General features: G+C 34.9%; 2 protein-coding genes across 4 annotated transcripts; both read left to right on the forward strand.

Annotated features, from left to right (window-relative positions):
- Positions 1-7130: 7130 nt before the first annotated feature.
- LOC108977362 (L-threonine ammonia-lyase-like) lies at positions 7131-12347 on the forward strand. The gene is made up of 7 exons (XM_018946987.1): positions 7131-7563; positions 9535-9605; positions 10792-10888; positions 10965-11318; positions 11398-11690; positions 11757-11979; positions 12059-12347. Exons 1-7 carry the CDS (start codon positions 7252-7254, stop codon positions 12185-12187), a joined length of 1479 nt encoding a protein of 492 aa, XP_018802532.1. The 5' UTR covers positions 7131-7251; the 3' UTR covers positions 12188-12347.
- A 1790-nt stretch (positions 12348-14137) lies between these two features.
- On the forward strand, positions 14138-16353 carry LOC108977358 (L-threonine dehydratase catabolic TdcB-like). 3 transcript variants are annotated; one of them, XM_018946980.1, is made up of 7 exons: positions 14138-14320; positions 14384-14454; positions 14697-14793; positions 14860-15213; positions 15266-15558; positions 15630-15850; positions 15926-16353. In XM_018946980.1, exons 1-7 carry the CDS (start codon positions 14201-14203, stop codon positions 16255-16257), a joined length of 1488 nt encoding a protein of 495 aa, XP_018802525.1. In that variant the 5' UTR covers positions 14138-14200; the 3' UTR covers positions 16258-16353. The 3 variants fall into 3 exon arrangements, with proteins under 3 accessions (XP_018802525.1, XP_018802528.1, XP_018802527.1); XM_018946983.1 differs by having other exon boundaries at positions 15630-15881; positions 15940-16029; XM_018946982.1 differs by lacking the exon at positions 14384-14454 and having other exon boundaries at positions 14138-14334.
- Positions 16354-16379: the final 26 nt, after the last annotated feature.

Here is a 16379-nt window from a genome sequence, read left to right on the forward strand (position 1 = left end):
CAGGCCAGCGGCAACTCTGCAAAACACACACAGCACAGCAACAACACATCGCGCATATGTACAGACCAACAAACCCAACCCCCCATGCGACACACTAGCGAGAGCGTACACTTGTCTTCACCGAGAGCTCTATAGGAAGCTGGTTGCTTTTTGGCTGCGTTTAGCGTTTAAGCTACTATATATTTCAAAATTCATACAGTTATCACAACAAAAACAAATTAAAATTTACTTAGAGAACAAACATCAACAAACACATACACACATACTTGGCAAACCAAACAATAAGAAAACTATAGAACTTTATTAATACTAATTTCAATTACAGCAAAACAAAAATAAGTAAATACAAACGAAGCAAATAACAAAAACAAAATATTAATTATTATTAATACTATTACTATTACATTATATTATTATTAATAACAACAACACAAGCGAGACAGAAAATGAGCTAAAAACAAGTAACAAGTAAAAATTAAGAAAAGAAAAAAATTGCAAAAAAAATGAAAAAACTCATAAAATAACAAAAAAAAAATACTTTTACCTAGTTTACTATTAAAAATTGCGTGCAGGAGTAAACAACATATTTTAATTAAAAACTAAAAACAAAAAGCTTAGTGTATAGTGCAGTAAAAGAAACGGTAAACGAAAGGAAAAATAAGTAAATATTAAATATAAAGTAAAAAAAACAAACAAAAAAAAACTATAAATAAATGGAAGATCGAAGCTGAAGATGTAAGCGTAATCATAAATGAGAGTAAATGCAAATGGATTAATTTAATTTAATAAAATATACATATTACCTACATATATATATATATAATGATAATACATAGATGAGTGGGCGCAAGCGATAAAAGTTATATTTTAACTGACTTAGCAATATAAGATTATCTACTATCTCACCACGGTTCGTTCTATACAAAAAACAAAAAAAAAAACACAAAAAATCTAAAAAAAAAATTAAAATGTTTACTTCCTTTTGTTGATTTTGCCAATTGCTTTTCCAGTATGATTTTATTTGAGTTTACTTTTCTTTAGTTATATTTCTTTTACTTTAAGCGTTATTTAGTTTCTTCCCTCAAACTATGATAATAATATTAATATTAATTACCATTACCCCTCTTGCTTGTTCTATGCTGTAAATCGATTGGGAAAACGTAAAAAACACGAAACAAAAACTTAGCAAAAACACCGTAAAACTGCAATTTTATTGTTGAAGTAGAAGTCGATTTTACATTTTTAGTTAATCTTGAAGTAACTCGTAATTAATTATTAATAAAAAATATACTTTTTGAAAAATTGCAATTTGTTTATCGAATGTTGCGTCTGCCGCCGGCGCAGCGCTCTGTGACAGTGCGGCAGTGTGGTAGGCCTAGCAAAGCTAAAAACGCAAATATAACAAAAACAAATATATGAGATAATCAAAAAAAGCTGCAAAAATGGTGAGCACTGACGGGGGAGTACGTGTTGCCGCAAATTTGTTATCCACTTATTGCATTAGACTTGCAACTGTAAGCCTGAAGAGTAGCCAACAACACTGCGTAAAAGAAATAATAACAAAACACTTGTGCATTGTCTACTTTTCGGCGCTGCACATTTTATGTAATTTTCTAGCATTATATAAGTATGTATATGTTTTTTTGGAATCGACTCTCTCCCCCTTCACCCTAGTTGCTTAGTTTGTTTTCACATACATTTTTCTTCGCTTAATTTTAGTTAATGTAAAATATTTAGTGAATTGCAGTTGACGACATATATTGTATATGTAGTTTCATAAGTTGATTAGTTGTGGTGAAGTAATAAATACATAAATATATTAAAAAAAAAATTAAAACCAATTGTTTTTGTCGCCTTTATTTCCCCTTATGTATGTATGGTATGTCTTTTGGCTTAGCGAAAAATAATAGCAGTGTTGCTTAGAATTTAACTAAAGACAACAACAACAACTTCGTACATTGATTAAGTGCTGTGCAGCAATAAGTAACAGTAAATGCAAGTTGCTGCGTAAAAGTGAAACAATGAACTCTATTAATTTAATGTGTATGAACTCGAGAAATAAATGCGTAAAATGAAATGAATAAAATTTAATTGATAAACAACCTAACACCAATCACTGTAATTATTTGATGATGAATAAATGAATGAAAGAAATATAATAAAAATCTACATTCTGCATTTTAATACTTTTATAGTCGAGGTTGTTTGTAATGGAGCTACTTATTGTACTGGTTAAAATTTTCATTGGTACTTTTTTTTAATGGTTTTGAAAAGCTTCAGGAAAAGCTGAAGTTTTCGAGCCACATTTTTTGAGCGATGAAGCCCATTTCTGTCTCAATTGGTATGCAAACAAGCAAAATTAGCCGTATTTGGGAGGAAGACCATCTTTGAAGTGGTTCATGAGCTGCCATTTTATACAAAAAAAATACCGTTTGGTGTGGTTTGTGAGCCGGTGGAATCATCGATCTATATTTCTTCCAAAATGATGCCAGTGAGAACGTACCTTGAACTTAGCCGACATTTGGTTTCAAAAAGACGGCACCACTTCCCAAACATCGCATCAATCGTGAGCAGTTAATTTCACATTTTCGGTCAGTCTATTGGTCACCAAGATCGTCTGATGTCACACCGTTAAATTTTTTCCTGTGGTGAGATGTAAAGTCGTTTCGATTCAGGATTTGGAGGAAAACATCACGCGTTTCAAACGAGTCATCATAAAATTGACCGTACGGATGGACCATTTCAGACGAAGCCGCTGCCAGCATTTGAAAGAGATAATCTCCAAAAAATAAATACCAAACGTTAATAAACGTTCCCGATTGATTTTGAAGTTTCTGTGTTGTTTCTTAAAAATACTAGGATAATACTAGAGCAGATCTTTTAGTGACAGAAGTACACTTGGACATTTGGCAGATCGAGAATTGCAATAAAACATTTGTCTTAATTAAAACTCTATACTATGACCTCAAAAATAATTATTATTTTTTTGCTGCATTTTAAACCTAAGCTAGTTAGGGTGATTAATGTAAATAGTTAATAATTTTCTTGAAAATTAGAAAGCTTTGTAATATTCAGTTTGATGTCATCCGACGAAGGAGGATAGGTTTAAAATGAGTTCAAACATTCATGGGATGGTTCTGGCTACCTCAAAAGTATAAAGCTAAAAAATTTGAATCCTTTTTTGTATTGTTTTTGAACTTTGACACTGTATAATGGGACAAAATCCAATTTCCAAACTTAACGCCTAAAATCATGCTTCGATATAGTATATAGGATTTATATGAACACTGTTTGTAGCCATAACCTTTCATCAGACAAGAACTTTTGCTGTCAAGTCGGCAGAATTCTCCCGTTACAGCAACAACAACAACGGGACTTGATTGCTCGTGGCGGCCGTGTGTATTTTTCGGATTTGTGTCAACTTTTGTTAGTGTGTTCAGTAAGTTTTGCCATTTCATCATGTCAGTCTTACTTTGGTAATTGTCCAAGATATTGAGCAAATTCACGTTCTCCTAAAAATTCACATCAATCATCTCCTCAGATGAGACCAGTTTGGGCTTAATTAAATACGTTTAAAGATAACTTATGGAGCTGACTGAATGGAGCGACTACACTTTAGAAGCTTGTAGCTCAAAAAATATTTTAAAAATTAATTTAAAACTGTATTTCGGCATTTTCAAAGGTATGGAGTATCGCTACATGCAAAAGACATAAACATACCTTGTACCGAGTTTTACACTAAGTCAAGGATCATTTCAAATCCTTCATGGAACTCATACTTGGATATTGAAAAGTTTCAATGTTATAAAGGTTTGACAAAAGCTCTCGAAAATTGTATCACCAAAAGGTTTTAAAATATTATTTTATCCGAGTATCACCGTTTAGATAATGAAGAAAAAAAATTTTTTTTTTCATATTTCTTTTAATCTATAAACATGGTAATATAGTTAATAGATAATCAAGAAACATCAATTTAATTAAGTAGTTGTTATTGGAACTAGAATAATATGTTTTAATTTATATATTTTAGTTTTTTTGTGCATTGCACAAACCTCTAATATTTGTTTATATTCAGACAATATAATACAGTAAACATTCAGTATCAGTGTATTTATGAACACTGAAATATATTTCTATAAGACATTAATATTTTTTATGACCGAAACAAATATAAGATTTTGATTATCTTAGAACTTATTTGAAGAGAGAGGATTCATATAATATTTTGGAAACAATAATAATTATTAGGCTACAAGAATACAAACATACATATGTACATACAAATATTACTTAAAAATATTTATTTATTTCAAATTTGAAAGTGAAAAATTCGGTGATTGAATTTAATGCGAAATACTAGAACGTATTTATACCAAAATAATATTAAAATTCATTTGCAAAACGCATTCGATCAAAATAAACACTCGAATGACAAGCACATTCACATTTGATAACAAAATCGTTTTCACCGTTCGCCAGCTTGCCACGCCTTCCTTTTATATTACGTAAACACTCGAAACAAATATTATGCGGATTAGACTTATCGCTAATGTATTTGGAGATATCAATTAATTGCCTATCAACAATTCCACAAGCGCGAGTTATTTATACCAAAATTACTAAAAGAAAAACAATAACACATTTTACGAGTCACTCGTTTGATACGCACTTTGATCTTATCGTAAAGTATAAAAGGAAAAAAAAACATGTTATCAATTAATATAAAATAAAAAAGTACATACATATGTTTGTACTCGTGTTAGCATGTTTTTAGAAAAATATTCTTATATTTTTGTTATTGTTACATACATATGCATATATTGATTTAAAATTTAGGTTTTCTTTAAAAAATTGTTTGGTCTAAAGCTAAATAATTCAAAAGGCCTTATTAACAACACTTAGGCTGTTTTTTAATATTTTTATCAGTATCTGGTTTTTTATGCGGCTAAGAACTGATAACTGATGGGGTAGTTAGGAAATTTTTACTACCGATAAAATCGATTAGCATATGTATATAACTACATATATAAACAAAAGTGTACTAGCTGTTAGGAAAATTTGCGAAGAAAATCATCTCAGCTATTCTGTTTCGTAATGAAAATTGTATTCGCAACATGTGTACACTTATAAGGGAATGAGCAAATAAAACAAAGCGTAACAAAAAAATGTCAAAATTCAAAACAAGATTAGGTCAGATCTTTACCCCACTTATATATAGTTCATAAGTACAGCACAAGTATCAATAATTATTAGTATTTATAAAACAGTGAGCGTGTTATCAGCGCTAATGAATAGTTCTCAACAGCGCAATTAATCATTTTAACAATCAATCAAATACTTGAAGGGTGATCCATTTCGAGATTTCCTACTTTTTTAAAGAAAAAACACAGAAACTTCAAATTTGATGGGGACGTTGATTATTATTATTATTCGAAAGACTTTACATATCCGCACAGGAAGAGTCTAACGGTGTGATATCACACGATCTTGGTAATCAATAGACCGGGCCAAAACATGAAATTATCTGTGTTCTTTCAACAAATCCAGTAACTGTTGCGATGTGTAGGAAGTGGCGCCGTTTTGTTGAAACCTAATGTCGCCAATAGCACAATCTTTAATTCCAGGCATCATATAGGCGGTTAGCATGGCCCGATTGACGGTTAGGTTCTAACTGGCATCATTTTTTAAGAAATGTGTATCGATGATTCCACTGGCTCACAAACCACACCAAACTGTGTTTTTTTTTCTTGTTTGCATAAAATGGCAGCTTTTGAATCTCTACAGGTTGCTCTTCATTCCAAATGCGGCAATTTTGCTTACGCATAGAGCCGGCAATAAGCCTCATCGCTGAACAGAATTTGGCTCGAAAACCTCGGATCTTCTTGGAACTTTTCAAGAGCTCATAGAGCGAAACGATGTCGCTTGGCGCAATTTTGTATTATGTACTCTTTCTTTAAGATCTCGCCGTAAAATGTACCAAGTCGTACTATATATCAGACATGGTCTATTTGGTCGAATACTATAATGAAGGGTGAGTATCAAGATAGGCGAAGCGCAAGAAACACATTCTTTACAGAAGGTGAATTTTCGTAAAGTTTAACAATTTGTAAACGCGGTTTAGGCTTAAATATTTCTATGCCCATTATCACTGTTTCCCCCACTTTGACTTTTCCCATGAGTCTTTCTATCCAAAATTAATCCCATGTGCTTGATCAGTCCTTAATTCTCAACTTCCCATGATGGGATTTCGTATTCCCTTGTGAAGATATGTTAAACTGAAGGTATCATCTTCAGGGATGGGGGTTCGACTCCTGATGTTGTTTCACAGAATTGAGACAATGCCCAAATGTATCTAAAGAAAAGCATTATACAATTTTTAGGAAATTTACGGCAGTGCAAACTTTCCACTACTGGAAACGGTGTTAACAGTCATATTTTCTTGTAACTATTGATATTGGTCGCAATTTCGTTTTTATGGTTGGCCTTCCTGATGCTAAAGCAGACTTATGGCCTTATCTCTATCGAGTGTCGAGTGCTAAATTTCCTTATCAGCATAATTCAATTATAATGGCTCGAGTTCGTTTTAACATATATACAAGCATCTAAATTAAGCAATACAGGGTGATTTCTGAAAATGTATAATATTTTTTAAAAGCATCAAGACTGCAGAAATGGATTATAAAATAATTATATTGACATCGGACTTAAAACCATTATCGAAACAAACCAAAAATAAACTCAATGGGAACTCGTATCTATGACGAACCGTAGGGAAAGGAAACAATTGATAAATACATTTGGAATCTGCGGCAGGTTCCGATAAAAAATATGGCCTTGTTTAATATGTAATTTTTTCTTTCAAAAATGCTTCAAACTGGGTAAAGAGAAGAGCTTCGCCAATTCTACAACAAATTGTTCTCAACTTGTCACCACTAAATGAGACAAATTTATTGAGTCTTTTTAAATCGTAATCACCTTCTCTAATTACCCTGTTTTTTTCATATTCAACCGTCCACCACAACCTGTATACAAGATTTATACGAAAATATTAATCTGTCGCTTAATTTAATTCGCCATCACCATTGTTATTGTACTTGAAATTAATAGTTTATAATTTGTAAATACTCGTACGAAAATTGATCAGTCGTGTTAAGTCGTAAGAACTGTTAAGTGCTAATATTACGGAAGTAAATCACATTTCAGTTTAATATTTCGGTGGGTTCGCAGTAAAGGTTAAAACATTAAAAAAAAATGCCTTCGGGAGAGAAAAATGGCGAAACACCTTCTAAAATCATAGTGACCGTACCAAAAACGGTTGGCAACGACAGTGCAAATGTTAAAGCCGATAACAGTAATAAAAATATTAAAGCAAAATATGTAATAAAAAGTAGCGGTACAGTGCTCTTACCTAACCACGACATACCAGTGCCAACGAAATTCAATACTACGGAGAATGTGCTCGACCCGTTCTGTGATCCTGAGAAACCACAAAAAATATCCTTCCACGATGTAACTTCGGCGGCTTTTCTCATTAAGGATGGTGTTGCAAAAACACCATGTCCGGTGAGTAATAATGAATTTGAAAGAATTTTCAAATTTTCGCATTCAACTACAGATATTGTCAGTATTTTGGGTGCGGTTAACATATTGCGGAACATTTCGTTTTAGCCCTTAATAAAATATAAATAATATATAACTTATAATAAATAAAGAGAGGCAAAGTTCAAAATGTGATTTAAAATATTTATTTTACTGATAATTATTAAAAACACTTGTTATTAATTAGTCTTGTTGATTGTTGTAATATGTGCTACAGACTCTTAATACGAAGTGAGTGCGACGAAAGAAGGGGCGATTTAGTTTCACCGCAACTGAACAATTTTCGCACTGGTCGAGTTAGGAAAATGTAAAAATAATTTTTAGATATTTTGCAATTTCTAACAATTTTTAATAACTTCATTAATAAATTAGATTGAAGGGGTTAAATTAAATTGCTTCAATATTAAACATGATTATTGTTCCTTTTTTTCAAGTATTTATTGCAAGTCAGTTAATGGACCTCCCCATTTAAATGCTCCGAATGCAGATTCCAATAAATAAAATATCGCGTGAAGAATTTACCCTGCTATATTAAGAGGCTTTGTTCATAATTTATTCTTCAAAACTTATGTCGGACGACCCTTGTGATCAAAACAATAAACTTCAATGGACGTAGCAATTCACGTTTAATGGCTTCAATTGACTTAAAATGGAATCCTGAAAGCTTTCGTTTGAGTTTCAGTATGCAACGGCGTATTATAGCAGAACAAGTAAGAGATTCCGGCACCTTTTTACGAATAGTGAATAGCGCGCAAATGACACAAACCACTCAAATAGTTGACTCACTAATAATGCCTTGTCGAAAGTTTGGCCGGTCGAAAAATTTCGGATTATACCACACCTCCATAATTGAAGAAAACTGTCAACATAACCTTGAGTTTGACTAACTTTGATATGTTTTTCTTGGTTTCGGCCCACCTTTGCTAAGTTATTCGATCGATTGATCGTCTGTTTCCGGGTCGAAAGCATAGATATAGATTCAAGACTCATAGCCAGTAATAATGCCTTTTGTGACATCCTGGTAGTGTAACCCGATGTTGTTTTTCAACAAAAAAAAAAATTGTGATTTTAAAAACCAACAGTGCTTTATTAGGCCCAAATGATCTTACAAAATGGTATTCACTAATCTTTCCGATATTCCAACGAGGCCAGTAAGATCTCTGGCTGTTAATCGTAGATTTTCAAGCACTAATTCCTTTATTTTATTAACGAGTGGATCATTAGTTAATATTAACGGCTCACTGATGTAAATATGAACTTTTGTCTGGAATATAGGCCAAGCTACAGCACTTAACACCTGTAAACTGGTGGTGGAACCCAAAAGCGGATTAACGCCTCGGGTATCTCATTGACTCTACACAGCAGTTGTAAAGCCAGTTATGACATACGGTAGTTTGGTATGGTGGCCAATAATGGAAAATAATTTTTTCTTATTCTGACAAGGAGTGACAAATAACCAAGTAAGTTTAAATTCACTAAAGACACTTCGAGTTTCGCAAAAATAGGCATTCTTGCCTCTAGACTTTATCTCTTAGAAGATCTAACATCATATTTCACGATAAACCTGCAATGGTTTCCCGGAGGTAGTGATATTCCTGGTGAAATGAACCAGCCAGAACATTTGACTCGCAAAAAAGCAAATTTATATACATCTGGCTATTTTTAGATATTTAATCGACGAACATGTTGTAAATATAGCGCATTCTCCAGCTCCGGGCAATAAATCAAGCGAATTCGAAAAATGTAGCGTCTTAACAAATTTGTAAGCGTAAATTTTGAAAATAAAGTTTTTAGAATCTACTCTATTTGTAAAGCAGGCGAATATGCTTAATTAATTATACTGTGTAAACATTTTTATATATATGTATATTCCTGACCCATGTTTAATAAATATATATAATAATATTATATCAACTTTTCTGCTTTTATTTTCAGCGTTCCACTTCATCAGACTCTTATGGCATGGATTTGTATTTGAAGAAAGACTTCCTGCAAGTAACTGGCAGGTAAAATCTAATAAAGTCTATTTAAAAACAATTAAAATTATTACAATTAATAATTTATAATGAACTCAAAAATCTATAAGCCCGTTAAAATGTGAAAGAGAATAAATTTCGTCTTCCTTATCATTATAATGTATACTCCAAATTAATTAAGGCTATCAATATTTGTTCATTGCCGGCACTGCACAGTTTTCCACTAATTATTTGCATTTACGATTGGTAGGTCCAAAGTGCAATCGTTTACTTTACTCGGTGCTATACCATAAACACATAAATATACATACACTAATGCTTTGGCGAATGTTTATGAAAAATGTGTGGCTCCACTGCTTTTCCTGTAACCAATGCCAGTTCGTGCTTAGGATTTACCAAAGGGAGCACTACTAAAAAGGTTAACTACACCAAGAAGTTCAATGCTACCCTTGACAGCAAGACTGAATGTAATCATTCCAGTGTTGAGCTTTCGCATAGTTATAGTATGTTCAAGTCGTATACTGACGGCTCGAAAATGTCGCAGGTAATCGGTGCAGGACCACACCGCAAGCTCTCCATACCTATGGGAAGTTTTTCGAGCATTTTTCAGGTAGAAGTCTTTGTCATAAGTCGGTGCATAGAAATAAACCTCCAACGCAGTTATCGAAACGAACGTATAACCATACTTAGCGAGAGCCAAGCGGCACTTAAAGCAGTTTCATCCTAAATCGCTAAGGCTGAATAGTTTAACGGAACGTAACCATGTGCATTTCATCTGGGTGCCCGGTCACAAATATATACGCTGCTCTCTGCAGCCTGAAGAAGCATTTAAAAAATATGGCACAAGCTTCTTACGTAAATTTCCAGTTCTGCGATTGGGAGCCTAAAACACCAGAACACCTACTAATTGACTGCACAGCAGTCTGAAGACGCAGGTTTAAGGCCCTTGGATCCATGTGTCCAAATAAAAACCGCATCGCTTTGCTAGCATTCAGCAGAATATTTGATTTTTATCAATGTGTTGGGCTTAGATGAGTCTTTGTGATTTAGGAGAGGGCATAATAGACCTAAGATCGCGGTGCATTCCTCGTTTGTCAATCAATTAATAGCGGCCGTTTAAGGCGTCTTGAAGTTATGCGCAAATTCTTAAATATACAAGTTTTAAGCTTCTCCGAATGATTTTGTTATATTTCATATTGTTTTCATTCTCTTTCAGTTTCAAAGAGCGTGGTGCTCGATATGCTCTTCTCTGCCTCTCCGAACAACAAAAGAAGACTGGTGTCATATCCGCTTCGCTGGGAAATCATGCACAGGTGGGTTTACCTCAATAAAAATTAATATAAATCGAATAAGCAACCACTAACAAATTCAAAATCGTCGCATGTTTAGGCGCTAAGTTATCATGGCTGGAAACTAAATATACCCGTCATAGTCGTAATGCCAAAAGCTGCGCCTATAATGAAGATTCAGAAATGTCGCAATTACAAGGCGACCGTAATTGTGGACGGCAATGATATGGCCGAAGCGAAAACGATCGCCATGAAAATGGCCCAAGAAAAGGGAATGCTCTACATCAATGGGTATGATCATCCACAAATTATGGCTGGTCAGGGCACAATTGGTTTAGAGATATTGGAACAAGTGCCCAATCCAGATGCTGTAATTATACCGGTTGGTGGCGGTGGACTTATAGCCGGCATTGCGACCGCGATTAAAGCTTTATCGCCGAATACCACCGTTATTGTAAGTAGTGAAAATGTATTTGGGCTAAATTGATATACTAAAGGTACATATATATATATATTTTTTTTTTACCCGCCAGGGTGTTGAGTCTGAGAAGTGTCCCAGCTTTTCGCAAGCCATGGAAAATAACGGACCCATACACACACCCATCAATAATACGCTAGCCGATGGCTTAGCAGTACCCAAAGTCGGCTACAATGCTTATGTAACGGCATTACCGCTCATCGATAAGATGGTGGTGGTGAAGGAGGAATGGATTGCATTGGCCATTCTACGTTTGGTGGAGGAGGAGAAGTGTGTGGTAGAGGGAGCTGGTGCTTCGGGCTTAGCAGCTGTATTGGCGGGACAGTTGAATGAATTGAAGGGCAAAAAGTGAGTGACTACATGTTGTTTGATAAGAAAAGGAATTTGATGAATAATATACTGAAATTTCTGTAGGGTTGTAATTCTCTTATGTGGTGGCAATATAGATACCACTGTATTTGGACGCTGTTTGGAGCGTGGTCTAGCCGCCGAAGGTCGTCTAGTGAAGTTTCAAGCAGAAGTTAGTGATCGCCCTGGTGGTATATATGACCTCTGCAGACTACTTTCACATTTAGGTGTCTCCATCAAGGATATAATGCACGAGCGCGCTTGGCTCAGAGATATATACACAGTGTCGGTGAGTTTCGCGGAAATCTTGTACTCTTATAGACACATTCTTTCTGTTTTTCACTAATAAAATTTTGTTCACTTAATAGGTTAAAGTGGTCTGTGAGACTCGTGACTGGTCCCACAGTATGGAATTGAAAAATGAATTGAAGAAACATTACACAAATGTCGAATTCAGTGAGGAGCCCATGGCCATACCTAACAATGTAGCTTCCTAATGAGTTAGAATAAATTATACTAATTTAAATACTTTGTTTACTATTTATAAGTATGCGAAGATATCCAGGGGATGCAAAATTTAATTTTTTGTCCTAGTAAATTTTTAAATAAAAAATTGTTAATTTGTATTAAGACATTAAAAAAAGGGTTTTTAAATATATTCCAAAATATATATGTTTATGAAGTACATATAAAGGCATAGAGCATAAATAAAAGGAAACAGATAATTTTAGAATTCTAATAGTATTCTGATTTTATAATATTTTAAAAGGAGAGAATAAATACTGCAAATGTCATTAAATGGCAAATAAATATACATACCATATAATTCAAATTTTAAAAATTCTTTATTATCGCCCCTTCCCTTCTTGCAACGTGTTGCTACATATTATAATAATTTTGTACACCTAACGGTTGTTTGTATCACCTAAAACTAAGCGTTATAGATATAAAGTTATATATGCCTATAAACAGTCTGGAAAGAAAGAGGAGAGGAGAGCCGAGTTGCATGCTGCTTGGATCCCCTTCCATCGATCTTTTGAGGCAAGATAAAAAAGTCCGCGGGGCCATATCTAGGCGGTAGGGCGGCTGCGGAAGCGTTGGGATGCCGGCCTTGATTAGGTAGCTGTTCACAAGAAAGGCGGAGTGAGCCGGGGCGTTTTCTTGTTGCAACTTTCAATTGGCTGCGTTGTCTTGTCGGACCCGATTGAGCTTTCCTTTGAGTCTCTTGAGCACTTCGACGTAAAACTTAGCGTTGACGGTTTATCCAGGAGGCACAAATTCATGGTGGACGATCCCTTTGATGTCAAAAAAGACAATGAGCATTGTTTTCTCCCTCCCAGCGCGTTCTTCATCAGCGACCTTTTCCTGCCCCTCCAAAAGGCCTGGTGCCACCAAACCACACCACTTCTTTTTCAATTAACGTCTGAGTAAGTCTGCTTGATCATATCAAACGTCTCTGCCGCAGATTTACTGAGTTTCACACAGACTTTGATCGCGTACCTCTGCTCTAACGAACGTTGTATTTTCGGCTTGCACCACCCACAGAAATAGGTCGCGTGAAAATTTTTGACCTAACTTTCTAGAAGCTAGGAATGCGTTCTACCGAATCCAGTCGGTGCGGGCACGCTCCGAATTACAGTCGCAACGTAAGAAAATCAGTCCTATTACTTTCCAGACAAACCCTATAAAGAGATTGTACTAACCTAGGTAAAAAAAAAAAAAATCGATTCGATATCACAAATAACCTTTCGTACTTCCTGTATATGTATTAGAAAGCCTTTATGATTTCTTCAGAGTATGAAATATAAACCCTTTTCGTAGGATGCCGTTATTTGTCAATCAGCTGATTTCTACTCATATGTAGTAACAAATATCATAAAAATAACAATAAAAGCAGGGAAGGTAGTTCTCTGAACCTTCCCCATAATAGAGATAAAATAGGCCAACTCTCCTGTCAGTGGAAATGAAAGAGCAACTCAACTACCTCACTTTGACTGCTGACTGAATCGGTAAGGTTTGCAATTGGAACAATAGGAACGGGCAGATTAAAATTTGTTTTGGCAACATAACATTCTCAAATCCAAAAATATGCTCAACAGAATTGAATTGGGTGAAGTCGAGACACATAATAACTGTTAAAGTAGCTTAACACTACTTTAGCTAAAATTAGTAAACTGATTTCTAATAATACTATGGTTTTATACTTTAGTATTATATATTATATTTTATTGTAATTTATAGGTTACAATTTAAGACATTATTTAAATATATATTATATATTTTTATTATATTTAAGACAAATTATGTTATTAACTCGTTTCTACAAAAGACTTAATAAAAAGGTTACTATAGAGCATAACTCAGCTACTTTACGTAGAGTACAGTGCACAGCCATAAAAATTTATTTTCAAATTTCAAATTTTTAACTTTCTTTCAAAATATTTAATATTTTTCATTTTTTTATAATTTTCTGACTTAACTACCAAGAGATATGCCATAGCTCTCTTATAATGGATGACGACATTATTGATACCCATTGCGATCCAAAGAAACCGCGTGAAGTATCCTTTGACGATATCACAACCGCTGATTTGCTTTTGATGGACGAAGTGACTAAGACGCCGTGTACGGTAATGATTAGAGGGTATGCTTATTGTTGTAGAGGAAACATTTTGATGTAACCAATTTTTTAGCGAGCAGTAAAATGTATTGAATACAATATGGAGATTTTTTTTAAGAAAGAATTCTTGCAGCCGACGGGCAGGTGAGTCGAAAAAGGCTGAAATTGTGGCAATATATGAGAAGATTTCATTTCGTTAAAGATAGACATCGTAAAAGAATAAAGTATAAACATATCCAGCGTCAACGCCATCAGTTGTAGACAATGTATTTTAGGGCCTAAACTCTTTTGGAAGTTACTCAAAGCACTAAGTGGCTATCCTAAATTCAGTTCTCACTTTAAAACAACCTACTCTTACTTAAAAACTAATCTCATCTCTTTCACAGTTTCAAAGTAAGAGGAGCTCGTTATGCCTTACTTCTACTCTCCGACAAACAGAAGCAAATTGGTGTCATATCTGCATCAACGGGAAATCATGCTTTGGTATTATTATTATTATTTAAATAGACCCAACAACCGAGATTACGCTATAACATCTCTTCTTCTCAGGCCTTAAGTTATCAAGGCAATCTGCTCAAAATTCCCATTACTGTTGTGGTGCCTACTTGCACCGCCACGACGACAATTGAAAAATGCCGCTCTTACAATGCGCATGTTATCACCGAGGGCCGCGACATTTCAGAGTCCAGAGTAGTTGCTTTGGTTTTATCAAAAGACAGACAATTGGAATATATCGACAGCTATGATCATCCACATATTATTGCCGGTAATGGCACGATTGGCTTTGAAATACTAAGACAAGTACCGAAAATCGATGCGATCGTGGTGCCTGTTGGAGGTGGTGGACTTATAGCAGGTATTGCCACAACCGTTAAGACGGTATCACCGCAGACACAGATTATTGTGAGTACGTGAACAGGAAGTCTTCAGCGGTAACTAAACATTTACTTTGTAGGGTGTGGAGCTGGAAAAGTGCCCGAGTTTTCAACGAGCCATGGAGAATGAGACGCCTACTTATACGCCACCAAATAATTCGCTAGCTAAGAGTTTGCTGGTGCCCAAGGTGGGTTATAATGCCTTTTCCATGGTTGCCATTTTGATAGACAAGTTGGTGTTGGTGCGCGATCCTTGGGTGGCGTTGGCAATGCTGCGGCTAGTTGTGGAAGAGGAATGCGTAGTGGAGGGTGCCGGTGCTGTGTGTTTGGCGGCAATACTGGCGGGTCATTTGAACGAATTGCGTTTAAAGAGGTATAGAAGGGTGGTGGGATGAATGAGAGACTTATATGATTCACTTTATATTATTATATTTTTGCTCGCAGAGTAGTGGTTCTACTTACTGGCTGTAATATTTATGCGTCGGCTTACGGACGTGCTCTAGAGTGCGGTATGTCGGCCGAACGACGTTTATTACCCGACGATACTGAGCATAATGTCTCTAGCGTATTTACACTTATCGAAAAACTGACCAAAGTTGGCCTTAATGTGAATGATACATTATCGGAATGTGTGTGGTTGCCTTTAGCATATAATTTGGAACTTGGTAAGAACTAAGAGGAAGAGAAAAAAACGTTGTAAGTAGAGATTCATGATTTTTTATTTGTACCCCACTTTATAGAACAACGTTCTAAGGCTACACTTCAACAACTCACATTAACAGAGATGAGAAAGTTATCAAATGAAAATGAAGAAAACGAAGTGAGACCAACAACATCAGCACGAAGTAAAAATGAAGCTGCAAGAAGCCCAAAGGACGCCGCAAAAGGTTCAAAAGAAGCATTAGAAACGAAACACGAAGAGGCAAACGGAGATTCGTTAAGAGCGGTCGTTGAAGAAACGCCAACCCAAGAAGCTCAGGAAAAGATCCCAAAACCTGTACTAGTTCCATTGAAATCCAGAAAGCCTTCAATAGCTACCCGTAAACTCACCTTTAGAAAGCAAGGCAGATAAAGATTTACCACGCTCCATTTTATTGAATGTTTAAAGTTCGGAAAACTAATAACGAGACTGTAAGAGATCACAACAAATATGTAATTCATAAAATTTCATTTCATCTCATTTATAAAACCTTT

This window comes from Bactrocera latifrons, unplaced genomic scaffold, assembly GCF_001853355.1.
Source record: "Bactrocera latifrons isolate USDA-ARS-PBARC rearing strain unplaced genomic scaffold, ASM185335v1 scaffold_88, whole genome shotgun sequence".
Taxonomy (NCBI): Eukaryota; Metazoa; Arthropoda; class Insecta; order Diptera; family Tephritidae; genus Bactrocera; species Bactrocera latifrons.

Bases quoted from the DNA above. Each gene is read 5' to 3' on its own strand.
- LOC108977362 (XM_018946987.1), top strand. From the start codon at position 7,252: ATGCCTTCGGGAGAGAAAAATGGCGAAACACCTTCTAAAATCATAGTG. The intron at 10,889-10,964 runs GTGGGTTTACCT...TCGCATGTTTAG, and splicing joins CGCTGGGAAATCATGCACAG to GCGCTAAGTTATCATGGCTG. The intron at 11,980-12,058 runs GTGAGTTTCGCG...TTCACTTAATAG, and splicing joins GAGATATATACACAGTGTCG to GTTAAAGTGGTCTGTGAGAC.
- LOC108977358 (XM_018946980.1), top strand. From the start codon at position 14,201: ATGGATGACGACATTATTGATACCCATTGCGATCCAAAGAAACCGCGT. The intron at 14,794-14,859 runs GTATTATTATTA...TCTTCTTCTCAG, and splicing joins CAACGGGAAATCATGCTTTG to GCCTTAAGTTATCAAGGCAA. The intron at 15,851-15,925 runs GTAAGAACTAAG...CCCACTTTATAG, and splicing joins AGCATATAATTTGGAACTTG to AACAACGTTCTAAGGCTACA.